Genomic DNA, 13,147 nt, shown 5'->3' with positions numbered 1-13,147 from the left:
AAATCCTAAGCTTGTTTGCCAATATTAACAAACCGATGGCAAAACAAATCAATACAACAGTGTGGAAATCCCATAGAGGACAACAAAACTGTCAGATGACTGAAGCAAATAAGCTACTGAGAGCTTTAAGCACATTACTGATGGGTGCTATGAACTTTTTAAAAGAAAAAAAAAAACACCCAAGCTCCCAAATTTACTTCACTCTACGAACAGGAATTTTACTTCCACATATCAACTGGCATCCAAAAGAATCTTCCTAAAATAGTGTGAGGGCTCCCTCTTCTGACAACACTTTGGACAAACCGTAAAACTGGTCAGCCTGTACATGTCAGGGTATGTTGTTTTGCAAAAAATCCTGGCTCACATACATGATATTTATTTCCCATTAGTTAAGAAAGCTGAATGTTTTAATCTTACAGGAAAACAAACTTAAGTCCAAGAAACTGATAATTATTGTTATTACAAGGAAATTGATTCGAATCTTACAAATAGGATTTAAAAAATAATGTGAATTTTGACTGTGTAACTTCAAAAGAAACTACCTAAAATAGGAAACACAATGTAAGACTGCTATGAAAACATTTAACAGATTAATAGATAAGGTGAGCTGTGTCCAGGGTCAGAAGATAAAACAACAAATGGTACTTTATAATTTACCAAGCACAGACCTGTTGAAGTAATATCTGAATATAGTGGCCTTAAATGAATCACTAAAATAGACACCATTACATTCATGGACATAGCTCCCTTCCAAATCAGACCACAGAATTCTTGTTTAAGAATGTATTAGAAGTCAATAGTGCCCAAGAATATAAATAGATACTTGATGATCATAGACGCTGTTTTAATCTTTTTCTTTTAATATGTATTTGTGACTCTTTCTCCCTCTGTTGAGCTGCTCCTCCTCCCTTTGGGCTGATTCCTCAAGCTAGCTTTCCTTTCAACCAAGCCTCTCAACTTACACTGAGAAACGTCACCTGAAACCATAAGATAAACAAAAAAACACACAAGCTAATGCTAAGCCCTTAGTCATTAACTCCCTAATACAGTAACTTCAAAAGCTACACTTCACTACAGCTAGTACATTTAGGTCATTTCCACAGAGGATCTCAATTTTTTACTCAGTAACTGCTCACTTAAGAAGACTGCAAACAGTCTTTGAAAGCAGATGCCTTGTTAATTCACAGAACTTGGAAGAGTTCATGCATCCCTTAATAATATAAGAAATTTAAACATCTTTCTACAAGATGTATCCCCTCCACCTGTTCTGTTCACCGAACAATATATTCAATAAACAAAGCCATGGTAAGATTTTGCTCCTGGAGCAAAAGGTCTACAAGGAGCCACTGTCTTGTAGCAGCTCCAGACAATATTACTTACTCTCCCTGGCTGATGATCTCTGAATCTAATCACTTATCATTTCCAAACTCCCAGATGCATGACATGTACACATCAGGACAAGCTCAGTCACATTTGAGGCAATACAATGCACATCTGGTACATTCCTGAGTCATATTTTTAAATAAGTAGTTTACTCGTACTTTAAAACACTCTAATATAGGTGTTCTTTAACAACACAAGAGTGAACAGTTGAACAGGCCAAGTTAACTTTGGTTAGTACAAGAGTCAACAGGAACAAAGATGCCAAATGCCCACAGCCTCTACCATTCAGCCCTTACAGCCTGAAAAACAGGGAACTCCACAGGTGAGAGAAGGGAGCACTAAACTGGCAAAATGGGCAAACACAGTAGCAATCATGGCCAATGAGTATAATATCAGCAGTGTTTTTAGTGGTACCTTCTGTCAGTAATAACAACACTGTGTTGCCTGCAAAACAAAACTCATGTTGTAAAATAGTAGCCCCTATATGCACTGGAAATGTGCAATAGAAAGAACAGTTCCTCTAATCACATGAATTAAGCAGACATGTACTTTAAACATACAAACTAACAAAATGAACTTAAAATCAAGTTAGTTTCCACTGAATCTTATACAGTTTAGCAAGCCCCTCCCAAGAAAACAAGCACACATGTTTTAAAAGTACTTCTGAGCTGGTGGAAGAAAAATATAACAATTTCTATTGCATCCCATTTAATCTCCCATACTGCTTGACTTAGCATAGTTTCTGATCATCAGTCAGGATATACATTAACATTAGTCGAACGTGCCTTTGCCACCTACTATTCATTTTTCTTTTCCATCCTCTCCCAGGAAGGTAACATGAAATCATAAAAAGCACCCCAAACTTTCAAAGGCTCTACAGTTTAAATTCAACATCGCAGCATATAGCAAAATTTTACTGCTAGACCAGCAAAGCACAGTCTTTACAACCACCACTGTAATATAATAAAGTTGTTTAAAAAGAGGAAAAAAGGAGCAACACTTTCAAAAACAAGAAACCATTACACTGGAAATAGTTTTCATAAAACAGAGAAAAGGAATTTCTCATCTTACTTTCAGTCTGAAGCACCCAAATTATTTGCTTAAGATTTAAAATTAATCCAGTTTGTAAAGTGTAATTACAACTTCAACTGAAGTTACCAGCCAAATATCTGTCCACATAGAGATGACTGCAAAACTTTTACTCTTCAAGAGGGAAATAAAACCAAAAGCATTGAGACATACAAAGTAGTCACTTACATTTTACTTTTCTTTCTATGTTAAATCAATTTGGTCTTACCTTCTCACAGAAGTCGGTAAGAGCTGTGAAATCCCATTTCTTGGAATAAGCAACATTGTATCTCAGTATAGCCTCCTACAGAAAGAGCGCAACAAAATAAAGCTGAAAAGATACTTATTAACAGAAGAAAAACAAGTTTATTAAATTTCCTTTTTGAAGGAACAGTACCATCTAGTGGCTAAAACCTGTTACAGAGCCTAACAAAATCCATAAAACTCTATTAATATGATGCGTCTCCAACACACAACATAATCATTCCCCATCCCATGGTTGCTCTCTTTAAAAATACCAAAAAATGTACCTCAGCAATACAGCAGAAGTTAGCACTTTAGGAACTTAAAAGAATCAGAAACACAACAAGATGGAATAAGCACATTACAACAATAATGACCTTTAAAAAATTCTCAAGAAAAAACATCAAATAAAGTATTATTAAGGGAAATTTTATTCATTGTCAGGGGAGCACTTTCTATTCGTTTAAAGTTTATCTGTAGCTTTTGCATTTTTCTCCTTCCCTGACTTTCAAGTATAATCTAAATTATATTATTCTTCGCAAAAAAACGTAATAGCAATTCTAAACTGCTCCAAATCACAATTCATTAAAACCCAACAAGAACTATAAAAGTGTTACCAACAAAGCACTAGTCTCCAAAATTTACAGATTTTTTTCAGCAGCTTGAATTGTTGCAATTTTAGTGGAGTACACTGGCGTGAACAGTTACCATTTCAAACTCTCTCACCTGTGCATTGCCCTACCATCTGGTTGTAGAAAAAGCCTACATGCTACATTTACCACAAACTAGTAGATACCGCTGGACAAAGAGTTTTGTGTAGACTTAGAAAAGACAATTCATCTTAATAATACCTAATAAATTCAGTGGTAACACTTAGGCCGCATTATTTGAGACCCTTAATTCACATGGGAATCCCCTGAACAGCATAGATTTGTTTATTTTCACAAGTGATTAAACAAATAGGGCTGAACCAGAATCACTAACATTTCAGAGAGAGCCTGAATGTACTTATATGTATATAGACTTTATTTCAAATTGACAAGCTTACCTTCAAATCATGTGAGCAAGTAAATTTGTTAAGTAAGGCAGTTTGGATTAACTCCCATCGACTTCCAGCAGTTCTATCTCCGTTCTTTAAAACAAAAGCCCGAAACAAAGTCACATTAACTTATTCAAAACAGAACGTCACATTTACTAATAATTGCCTTCCTTGTCACATTTTTTTTAAATAGAGTTTGCTTTATTTGTGAAGTTCTTCAAAAATAAACCATCTATTTTGAGTAACTGCAAAGTACTTCTATAACTTCTAGTCCACTGCATTTTACTTCCTTAAGAGTTGTTTCTAATTGAAGCATTCACAAAATTCATAGAGATCTTTTTCACATATGCAGCACTCTTTCTCCTGCCATCTCAAGAAGGACAAATAATGTTCGGCACATTCCTTGTGAAGAAAGTGGATTTTGCAGATAAAACATGACCACAGTTTATAAAATCCGCAGTTCAAAAGTATAAACTGAACTAGCCTTACAAAAAGGTAGTATTAAGAATATTAAGGGCATAGATTACGAAATCATAGTGCTATGTCTGACTCTTGCGTCAACCCAAATTTAAGACATCCTGTAATATTTTTCCTCAGCAGAAGTCTTATTGCCCACTGCAAGCAATAATGACATTTCTTATGAGACCACCACAAGGGCAGAGACAACTCATCTTGCTCAACTGGCAACAAAGATCTTATCAACACTCTATCTTTGAAATATCAATTAATTCTTTTTATACTGTATCTGTAAAATTGATAAATGAAAAGACTGAGAGTATTTCCTAAAGGCTAGAAAAATTCTCTATTCCAGATTCAAGTATCAGTAGTCATTATACAGCCTTCACTACAGGATACACTTGCTCATTTTATTCACCACGGTCTGAAGTATTTCAGTGGGTATGTTTAAGTAAGTCTTGAGCAGTGACAAGAAATACCAGATAAACAAACCATGCAGGGCCAACTCTAATCTCTGCCATTGTTTTAGTAGAATAGCAGTCAGATACAGCTCAGTCTACCAGCAATACCTGACAGAATATTATAATCAGAACATGGTTACAAATTCATTTGCATCTGTTGGCCAGTCCAAATCGCTTCACACACACAAAAATAATATATACTTATATAAATATATAACTTATATGGAGTATAAGCTTATACTCCATATAAGTACAGAAATATATACACCATCAAATCAATGGCTAGCTAAAATAATTACATGGGGGGGAAAAAAAAAATTAAAAATCTTCTGCTCTGTCTGAAGCGTCCTGACCCAGGCTCCAGCTTTTCAGACCAGGTACGTTCATCATCCTGATTTTCCAATTCCATACACACAATTTAGAGCAAATGCACTAAACTGAAAAGTCATCTGTATGTAAATAAACTTATTTGATTACACAACTGTAAATACTTTATCTTACCTCATCCTCTACAGGGTATAAATTTTGTTCTGAGCAGGGCATTTTAACATGTTTGTTGTCCCACAAATCTTTGTAGTGAGTTGGAAAAGGTTTAGGCACCTCTCCTTCTCTCAGAAGATCTACCTGCAACACAGAAGGAACAGGGGGGAAGCACAGACTCTACTTTCCAGTTTTTAAATGGAAGAAATAAAAAGTAAGTTAAAAAAGCTCTCATCTACAACCACCCTTTTTGGAAAGGGGAAAGCTACACAGCAACCACATGATGGATATTCAGTAAGAAAAAACTCCATCTGTTACTGTTACTTTATACTTGGTGAAAAGAGTACCACCTTATCATTTGATCCCTTCAAACACACTGAAATAAAGGCAATATGTGCAATTATTTCATGTCCAATTAACACCTAAAGACTTCCTCATTTACGAATTTAAGTATCTACCTAGATTCATCCAAATTTTTTCAAAATGTAATTTCAAATGTAACCATAGTCATGTGCAGAAATACTTTTTAACCTAACACTGAAGAGGATGAGAAATCGTTATAAACACAGCAATACTTCAAGTTTACTCCACAGAATATCAGATATGTAAAAGTAAATAACACTGTGTTTTTAAAGACCTAATCTGCTATACAGCCTTCTGGTAGCACTGATTCCCTCAGAACCTGCATTTAAACTTAACGTGCTTTGCTTTTCTTTGGGATTTATCCATGACCCTACAGGTTTCTGGTCACACATTTTATTTCAACAATAATTTGACTACATACTACTCCAAAGGATTAAAGGCAAGTATATCAGATTTGATCTAAAGTGCACTGGTAAAAATGCTACAAACTCCTCTCCATTCTTTTATTTTTTCATATTTTGAGCTTTTTCTGTATCTTAAACCCAAAACAGAATCTATTAAAATGAAAACAGAACATGAAAATGTTGAAATTTTGCTTGCAGATGTATTTAAATTCACACAGTTTACAACTCGGACAAGGAAGTACACACCCCCCGCTATGCAAAAGAAAAATACTTGTCCCTAACAAGCCAGAGGCAGTAAAATCATAATTACATTTCTTCTGGATCTTAGTATCATAATTCTGTGCATCAGAAAAGTCAATTTTCAGGAAAATCTGTTGCCCATCTGCTTGCAAGGAATGGCAAAGAAAGACTTCCACGACCTGCTAATACTAGAAGACTAACGTTTAGCATTTTGTATTATTGAACAACTCAGTAAGAAATTTTATTTCCTGTAATATAATGAATTATCGTACTCTGACGGTTACTGTATGATTGGCTGAGGGTCGCAGATGAGGAAGACGGGCCCCACACATAGGCATTCTTCTCATCTCTTCAATGGGTGTCCCAAACCATTTCTTATTCGTTGGAAGAGGTGGCAGCACATATTTAGGAATCTTCCTTCCTGGTCTCTGGGGCTTGAATTCACACTTTTCTTTCCTGTTGTTAAAATAAAATACATTGAGACATTTTATTTCCACTGAAAAACCTGGTAGGCAGGTACACAAACTTCCACTCCAGGGTTACATTTATAAGGGAGTCAGTTCATTCGCAAGCCTGTGCTGTGGCCCCAGGCTAAAGCTTTATTTGGGGAAAAGCCCCATCACCAACAACCTCCTCCTCCCCAGTACAGGTAAGCACATGATGTGTACCAAAACACTCTACAGGCTTTCAAACACCACAGAACTGCAACAGGTTAGCAAGGCAGGGAAAGCCATGCTCCTTTATCTAGGGACAGGACTCTGACTCACTGGTGTGCATTTGTCAGGATACCCTCTACAGCCCCTTCTCAACTGTTAGAAAACAAACACATGCACGTGCACAGATGCACGCATTCCTTCCTCAAACAACAACAAAAAACCCACAAAAAAACTTCACAACCCTTTCTCTCTAGGGTTGTATAGTTCATGCCAGGCATGAAATACTTGCAATGGAAATAGAAATTTAAAAGTAATCCAAAAAACACTTGCAAAATTCAAATATGTGTAAGAGAGATGAACTAATCCTCTTAACGATCAAAGGTATTTACATGGATTTATGATGTTTTGAGGAAGAATAACCTGAACCTGCTCTATATTTAATGTAACATACCGTATGTTCCTCATGCAAAAGAAAGTTCTTAGAGTAAAATGCAAAACAAGTTAAAAGCCTGCACTTTGAGGTATTGCTCAGACCTCTAAATTCCCCTTAGTGAACTTACTCCACCCTTGGAAAAAGACGTTGTCCAACCTGTTTGCTGCATCTATACATTCACCAGTATCTCTTCAGGTGCAAACCCTGCCTTCAACCAGGCCAGTGACATGCAAATGGTGTAGCCACATCGGCATGACACAGGGGTACAGGCTCATTGTGCTCATCTGAGAGCCAAAGGATAATTCTGGCACAGCATTACTGATGACTGAAACCTGATACGCTACTGCTGCTTTCTCTGCAATTTAAGATCTGAGACGGTCTATTATCTGCCCTATTATCTGACCTGGTCTAACAAAAACCAGGAGGAAAGCTTTAAGATTTCCCAAGTGCCCTCTTAAGCACTGTAGACAATACCACTATTTTGCCCAGCACTGTGGTTTATAACCTTCACATTATCTTGTTTAGGCTCCAAAAGGAGGAAGGAAGAAAAAAAACCACAAACCAGCCCAAACCTCTACAGCTTCATATTCTACCTTACTAATTATTCTGTAAAGCACTGCTAGGATTCCCGTCTATCCACACAGCAAAACTTTTGCATGAGTTTCCCTTCTCAAACATGGATTTACTGTAACACACAATGCTCTAGCACTGACAAACACAAGCCTCAACCTCTGCAGCTTTGCTACAACAGCAATTCATTTTACGTTATTGAAAAGAGTACTCCCTAAACCCATAATTTTAAACTTTATGACACCCTTCTGCATAATTTTTTTAGCAAATCCTTCAACCATCCGTTTTTCCTAAGAACTACCTTTTTTGTCTTCCAAATCCACTCCCAGTCTACTCATCACTTAAGATTTCTCAAATGCAAGCTTCCACTGCTGACCCTCTGTCACCCTCTTGTTCATTGCCTTGAAAGGTATGGTTTGTGCTGCTCCTCACATCCAGAAGGGATCTCCCAGTAAAGATGTGCAAAACTACTTTCTTGCTCTACCTTAAGGGCTTCAGTCTACTGAGATAATTGCTTATTACAGCAACATACAGAGTCCTCTCATTTCTGCTTACTCTTTCGCTGTTTATTCACTTTCTTAACTCCCACTGAAATCCACACTCTTCAGAGTGGAGATTATCCTTTTGCCCTTACAACATCTAGCATTATGAAGTCCTGGGTTGTGCTCAGGGCTTCTCTTTCCATTGCTGTAGTATGTAATCACCAGTCCTTCTCTCCCTCAAATTATGAATAAAGACAAAAAAACCCTGAAAAGCACTCCTACACATCTATACAACTGCTTTCAAAAGTGAAACTTTTCATGTCTCTTTCAATCAAAGCATCAGTAGCACCGATGCTTCAACAAAGTAGATTCAGTATTTTTGACAGACAAAACTAAAAAAAACCAACACCATGAAAACACCAGTTTCCTCAAGTATCTGAATGAAATGAATGCATGCTAGAGCTACACTCCATAAAGCACTCCTGTACCACAATTTGTTTTCAAGCATTAAAAATCCCATGATCTTAAATCACTTCTTTCAGGAGTAAAATCAACTTCCTACAATGTCTTTAATTCCCAATTTTAACAGGTGTCCAATGATTGAAAAAAATTGCACTGGACAAACATATCCTTTAAAAAACACAAGTAGTCCCTAAAAATAAGTTATTTCAAGCTTATATCAGGTTTATCTTTGTGCCTTAACACATTTTCCAAAACTCTTTATACACCAAAGTGCTATAACCAAAGAGGAAATTTTTGAGGATGAAAAAACAAATCAAGGTGCAGACAGAACACTACCTTTTGTCTTCAACTTTAGGTATCCTCATGAAGTGAGAGGTGATTTTGGAGTCTCTCTTCACACCCTGTTTTGCACCTTTGCATTCTGATGATGAAGCAGGAGAGATCCTTGGTGACTTTGTATGCAGACCATCCTCTTTAACAGAATTATCTATTTCCTCAAAGCTTTCACAGCCCTTGGCAGAAAAACGTGACTGACTTGACTCCAGTTCAGCATCCCCATATTGAATTCTAAAAGATTTGTTTACAGATTTTGACATGTTAATTTCCTCTCGCTCATCAAGAAATGGACTCGTTTCTTCATCAGCTTCTGACCCATGACAGCTATTTTTAGAATTATCAACATCCATTGGTGACTCCGGTTCACTTTCTTTCTCAAAAGCAGGTGAATCCCCTGAACTGCTCTGACGTTTGTTCAATTTCCCAGGTCCTCCAAGATCAGATACACAAGCATCACAACCAGCATCTGATAGAGGACTTTCCAGAACTACATTCCCTTCTTCTTGTTCACCCGTCAAACAGACAGAATTGCAACTTTTCAGCTTCCGTGAATTGCATGAAGCCACTTGTTCACCTGTCTCAGTGTCTTTTGAAGAAAGTTTTGTATCTCCCACTTTCAAAGACCGGCCTGATGATAATTTCCTCTGAGTCCAATTGTCACTGCTTTCTTCACAGCCTCTCTGAGCCTGCTTGCTAGTTTTGTGCATCTGATCAATGTTGGCATTTTTAAAGAGGTCTCCAGACTGAGTCCCCTTCACAGGCTCTGTGTCTAAGACTAGATCTTTGTCCTCAGCCTCCCAGTTATACATGCTGCCTGTCTGAGGCAAATTTACATGCTTTGCACCAACTTCCACAGATACCTTTGAGTAATTCTGCTGACATATATTCTCTAGCTTTTTCACATCATGCTCACAAAAGTTCTCTTTTTTAATGGAAGTCATCTTGGGGTTTGCTTCAGTATTGTTATTAATTTTGCTGTGTAAGCTGTGGAAGACAAGTAAGGGAATTTAATGTCTTATCTCCAAATGAAATTTCTGTGATTTTTTTTAAAAGAAATTATTATAAGCATACAGTAGAAACTACAGAACTTTACCCATTATACTCTGTAAGAAAGCACTACAAGAATCAACAAGTTTTACTGCACTGGGGAATGTAGCTCAGTAACAACCACTTAAAGGTTCCAAAGCATGACGCATCAGTTGCTTGCCTCAGAAATCTATTCCAGTGATTCACTACCCTTAGTTTCAAATCTAAGCAGTATTAAGTTATTATTTCGTTATTTTCCTCAGATGAAAAAGGTTAGAAGTCATGATAAAATCCTCCTTAACTTTCATTTTAATCAGTTAAATACACTAAGCAAGGAAACAATGGTTTTGTAGCCATTCCTTCAGAGCCACAAATTCATCTTTTAGAAGACCAGGACACAGTAGTCCATAGTCTCAACAACATCCTATTACTTCCTTACTTTAAGCAGCCCATGACTCCCTAAAAAAAAAAAAAAAAAAAAAAAAAAAAAATCACAATACAAAAGCATAAAAAAATATATTTAGAACTGGTGATAAAAATTAAAAGGCACATTAAATCAATTATTATTTTTAAAGAGAAAAATCACCTAATTTGCTCTGCCCTGTCATACACAAAGAACAGAAAGCCATGTGCCCTAACAGTTACATAGGGAAATGAAATGAGTTTTGGATGACCAGTTCAAACTTCTCAGGAAGGCATTGGTGAGTCATTTCACACTTACGTACCAATTTTTTGTGTCAGTGTACTGATAAAGAAAAATACTTAGATGCCACATGAATATTAAAAAACACCTGACTAGTCCTGGTGAATGTATCACTCTGAACAATACCTTCTCCTGAATGTGTTGTTACAACATTGTATACAACCAATGTAAACTAAGCACACTGTCTGGTCATTCCCCAGTTTCCCCATCTACACTAAATAGGAAAATACACAATTATCACACTATCCTAAATTCAGCAGCTGAACATCTTAAGAGATTCCTGAAGGCATTAATTCTCTCCAGGAATAATAACAGATCCTCTTCTAAAAAAGCACTCTGGATAAAAAGAGCATTCACACCTTTCCCAGTACAGAACAGAAAGAAAAAAAATAAAGGGGCTTGGAGCAACAGGTGATAGCTTGGAACTTCACCCATCAGAAGATTATTTGAAAAACAAAAGTATTTTAGAGGGTTTCATGTTATGATAATTTAATTCCCCATCTATGCATTTGTTCCTGCCCTGAAAACTCTAGAGAACAAAAATGAAAGTTATGTTACTGCTGCATCTCAATAAATGACTGTTTAGGGGTATTGACAGTATCTGTTGTCAGCTTAAGATGAGAAATCAAATCTAGCACAAAGACAGTGTCAAAACTCAAATAAATTAAAATTACGATGTTAACTGCAATAGAAAGGCACATGAAGTGTTCACATGACTAATCCGCTGCTTAAAGCTGCTTAAGGCTGTAATCTGTAAGCAAGGCTGGAGGAGGACATACAAAAGCAATACTCTAAAGTGAATCTTAAAAAAAAACCAAACATCTTTGCTTTACTGCAAACTATGAGCCTGTAATTGAGCCCTGTGTACTGCTGTATTAATCATTATCACAAGTTTTCCTAGCTTTTCTTGAACATTTTAGCACTGCTACAGATTTCAATTTCTATTTGTTAACAAACATCATTGAAAAATAAACCACCACATTTACAATTGCAATTATAGAAAAGTAGTATCTGACATTCCTCTGCACCAGGCAGTTAAACTCTTACGAGTTCAATTTTAACATTGCCTTGCAAACATCACTCCCAGACTACATTAGCAAAAAATCATTCAGTAGCAAAACTTTTATAACATCTTTCAGAGAATAACCTGAATGCACATTTGAACACCTGTAAATTCTGGTCCAAATTAAATCAAGTTGCAATGCTTATACTACAATCACAGTTCAACGAGACAAACAAAACCAGACTTTTATCCGTTAACAGCAGAACTGTGAGTTGAATGCAGGACCATAAGCCAAAAGCTCTAACTGTTATTGCCCTATGTTAAACAAAAATAAAAGTGGAGATGTTGACTAAGGACACAGTCTGATATTACAATTAACTCGATCTAGTGGTTGGCTGCCACTGGAAGCGGCACTCCTGCTTTGCCTTCCCTTGCTGCAGGTTCCCATCTTTCTTCTCTGCAAGACCAACAGTATTTATTCACCTAAACAGTGAGGTGCTTCTGGAAGCTAAGCCAGCAAAAAGTTTGGGATTGGGGTCTTAGGAGTGAGGGGTAGGGGGCTAGTTCGCTTTTTGTAGTGAAAATCTGTCAGTTAGTTATACTCAAGAGGACGTGCCAAGGTAAAGAAAGCAGCAGAAATGGGGTTGCCTTTTGTTCAGTAGCTACCTGTACTGGCAATCTGCACTTTTACTTCCCCACAGATGGACTCAAAGAACACAACTTTTGAATTTTTTTGGATTTTACCTTTTGGATTCAGTTGTCTTGGGTCCTTTATTCGCCAACCAAGTGGTAATCGTTCGTTGTTTACAAACTGAAAAAACACAGTTCACTACATTATTAGATGAAAGATGATAGAACTGCACCATGATTGCATATGAATATGATAACTTGTACTGAAGGAAGATAAAAACATCTCAAGTCCTCATTATCATCTCTACTACAGACAGCATGCAGACACTAACACTATTAAAACTACATGTGATGCAATATTTAATTTGTATCAGTCAGCAGCTGTAGGTTCTGTAATAATTTTTATAAATACCAGGATTGGTATGTGGTGGGTTTTTTTAATCCAACATTTTTTAATACGGTTAAAAAAATCAGAGTGAATCTCTAGAGTTAAAAGTAAAAAAAAGCAACTTGAACTTGAGCTCTCATTATCACCTTTAATTACTACCACCACCACAGTGAGCCCTGAAAGACTTCTGCTGAATTTTGGAATGAAGAGGCAACACGGCATAACTTAAAACAAACAAACAAAACTAACAACTAGGCATCTTAGAAGACCCAGCTGAGAACATTATTTCTATGTAGCATACAGTGAAACATGAGACTTTAT

The 13,147-nt window shown here is 36.6% G+C and overlaps 1 protein-coding gene across 1 annotated transcript in view; it reads right to left on the bottom strand.

Annotated features, from left to right (window-relative positions):
- The window catches only part of PARG (poly (ADP-ribose) glycohydrolase), a 67,624-nt gene extending 55,013 nt beyond the window's left edge, over positions 1 to 12,611 (bottom strand). The window contains exons 1-6 of the mRNA XM_010292944.1: positions 12,553 to 12,611; positions 9,077 to 10,060; positions 6,410 to 6,593; positions 5,152 to 5,274; positions 3,743 to 3,826; positions 2,681 to 2,755 (exon numbers count right to left, since the gene is read on the bottom strand). Of these exons, the coding sequence (XP_010291246.1) occupies positions 2,681 to 2,755; positions 3,743 to 3,826; positions 5,152 to 5,274; positions 6,410 to 6,593; positions 9,077 to 10,017 (1,407 nt within the window). The 5' untranslated portion in view covers positions 10,018 to 10,060; positions 12,553 to 12,611. The remainder of the gene's footprint in view (positions 1 to 2,680; positions 2,756 to 3,742; positions 3,827 to 5,151; positions 5,275 to 6,409; positions 6,594 to 9,076; positions 10,061 to 12,552) is intronic.
- Positions 12,612 to 13,147: the final 536 nt, after the last annotated feature.

Source organism: Phaethon lepturus, unplaced genomic scaffold (genome assembly GCF_000687285.1).
Source record: "Phaethon lepturus isolate BGI_N335 unplaced genomic scaffold, ASM68728v1 scaffold4928, whole genome shotgun sequence".
Classification (NCBI taxonomy): domain Eukaryota; kingdom Metazoa; phylum Chordata; class Aves; order Phaethontiformes; family Phaethontidae; genus Phaethon; species Phaethon lepturus.
The sequence above is the reverse complement of the archived record's forward strand: the minus strand, read 5'-3'. Positions and strand labels throughout refer to the sequence as shown.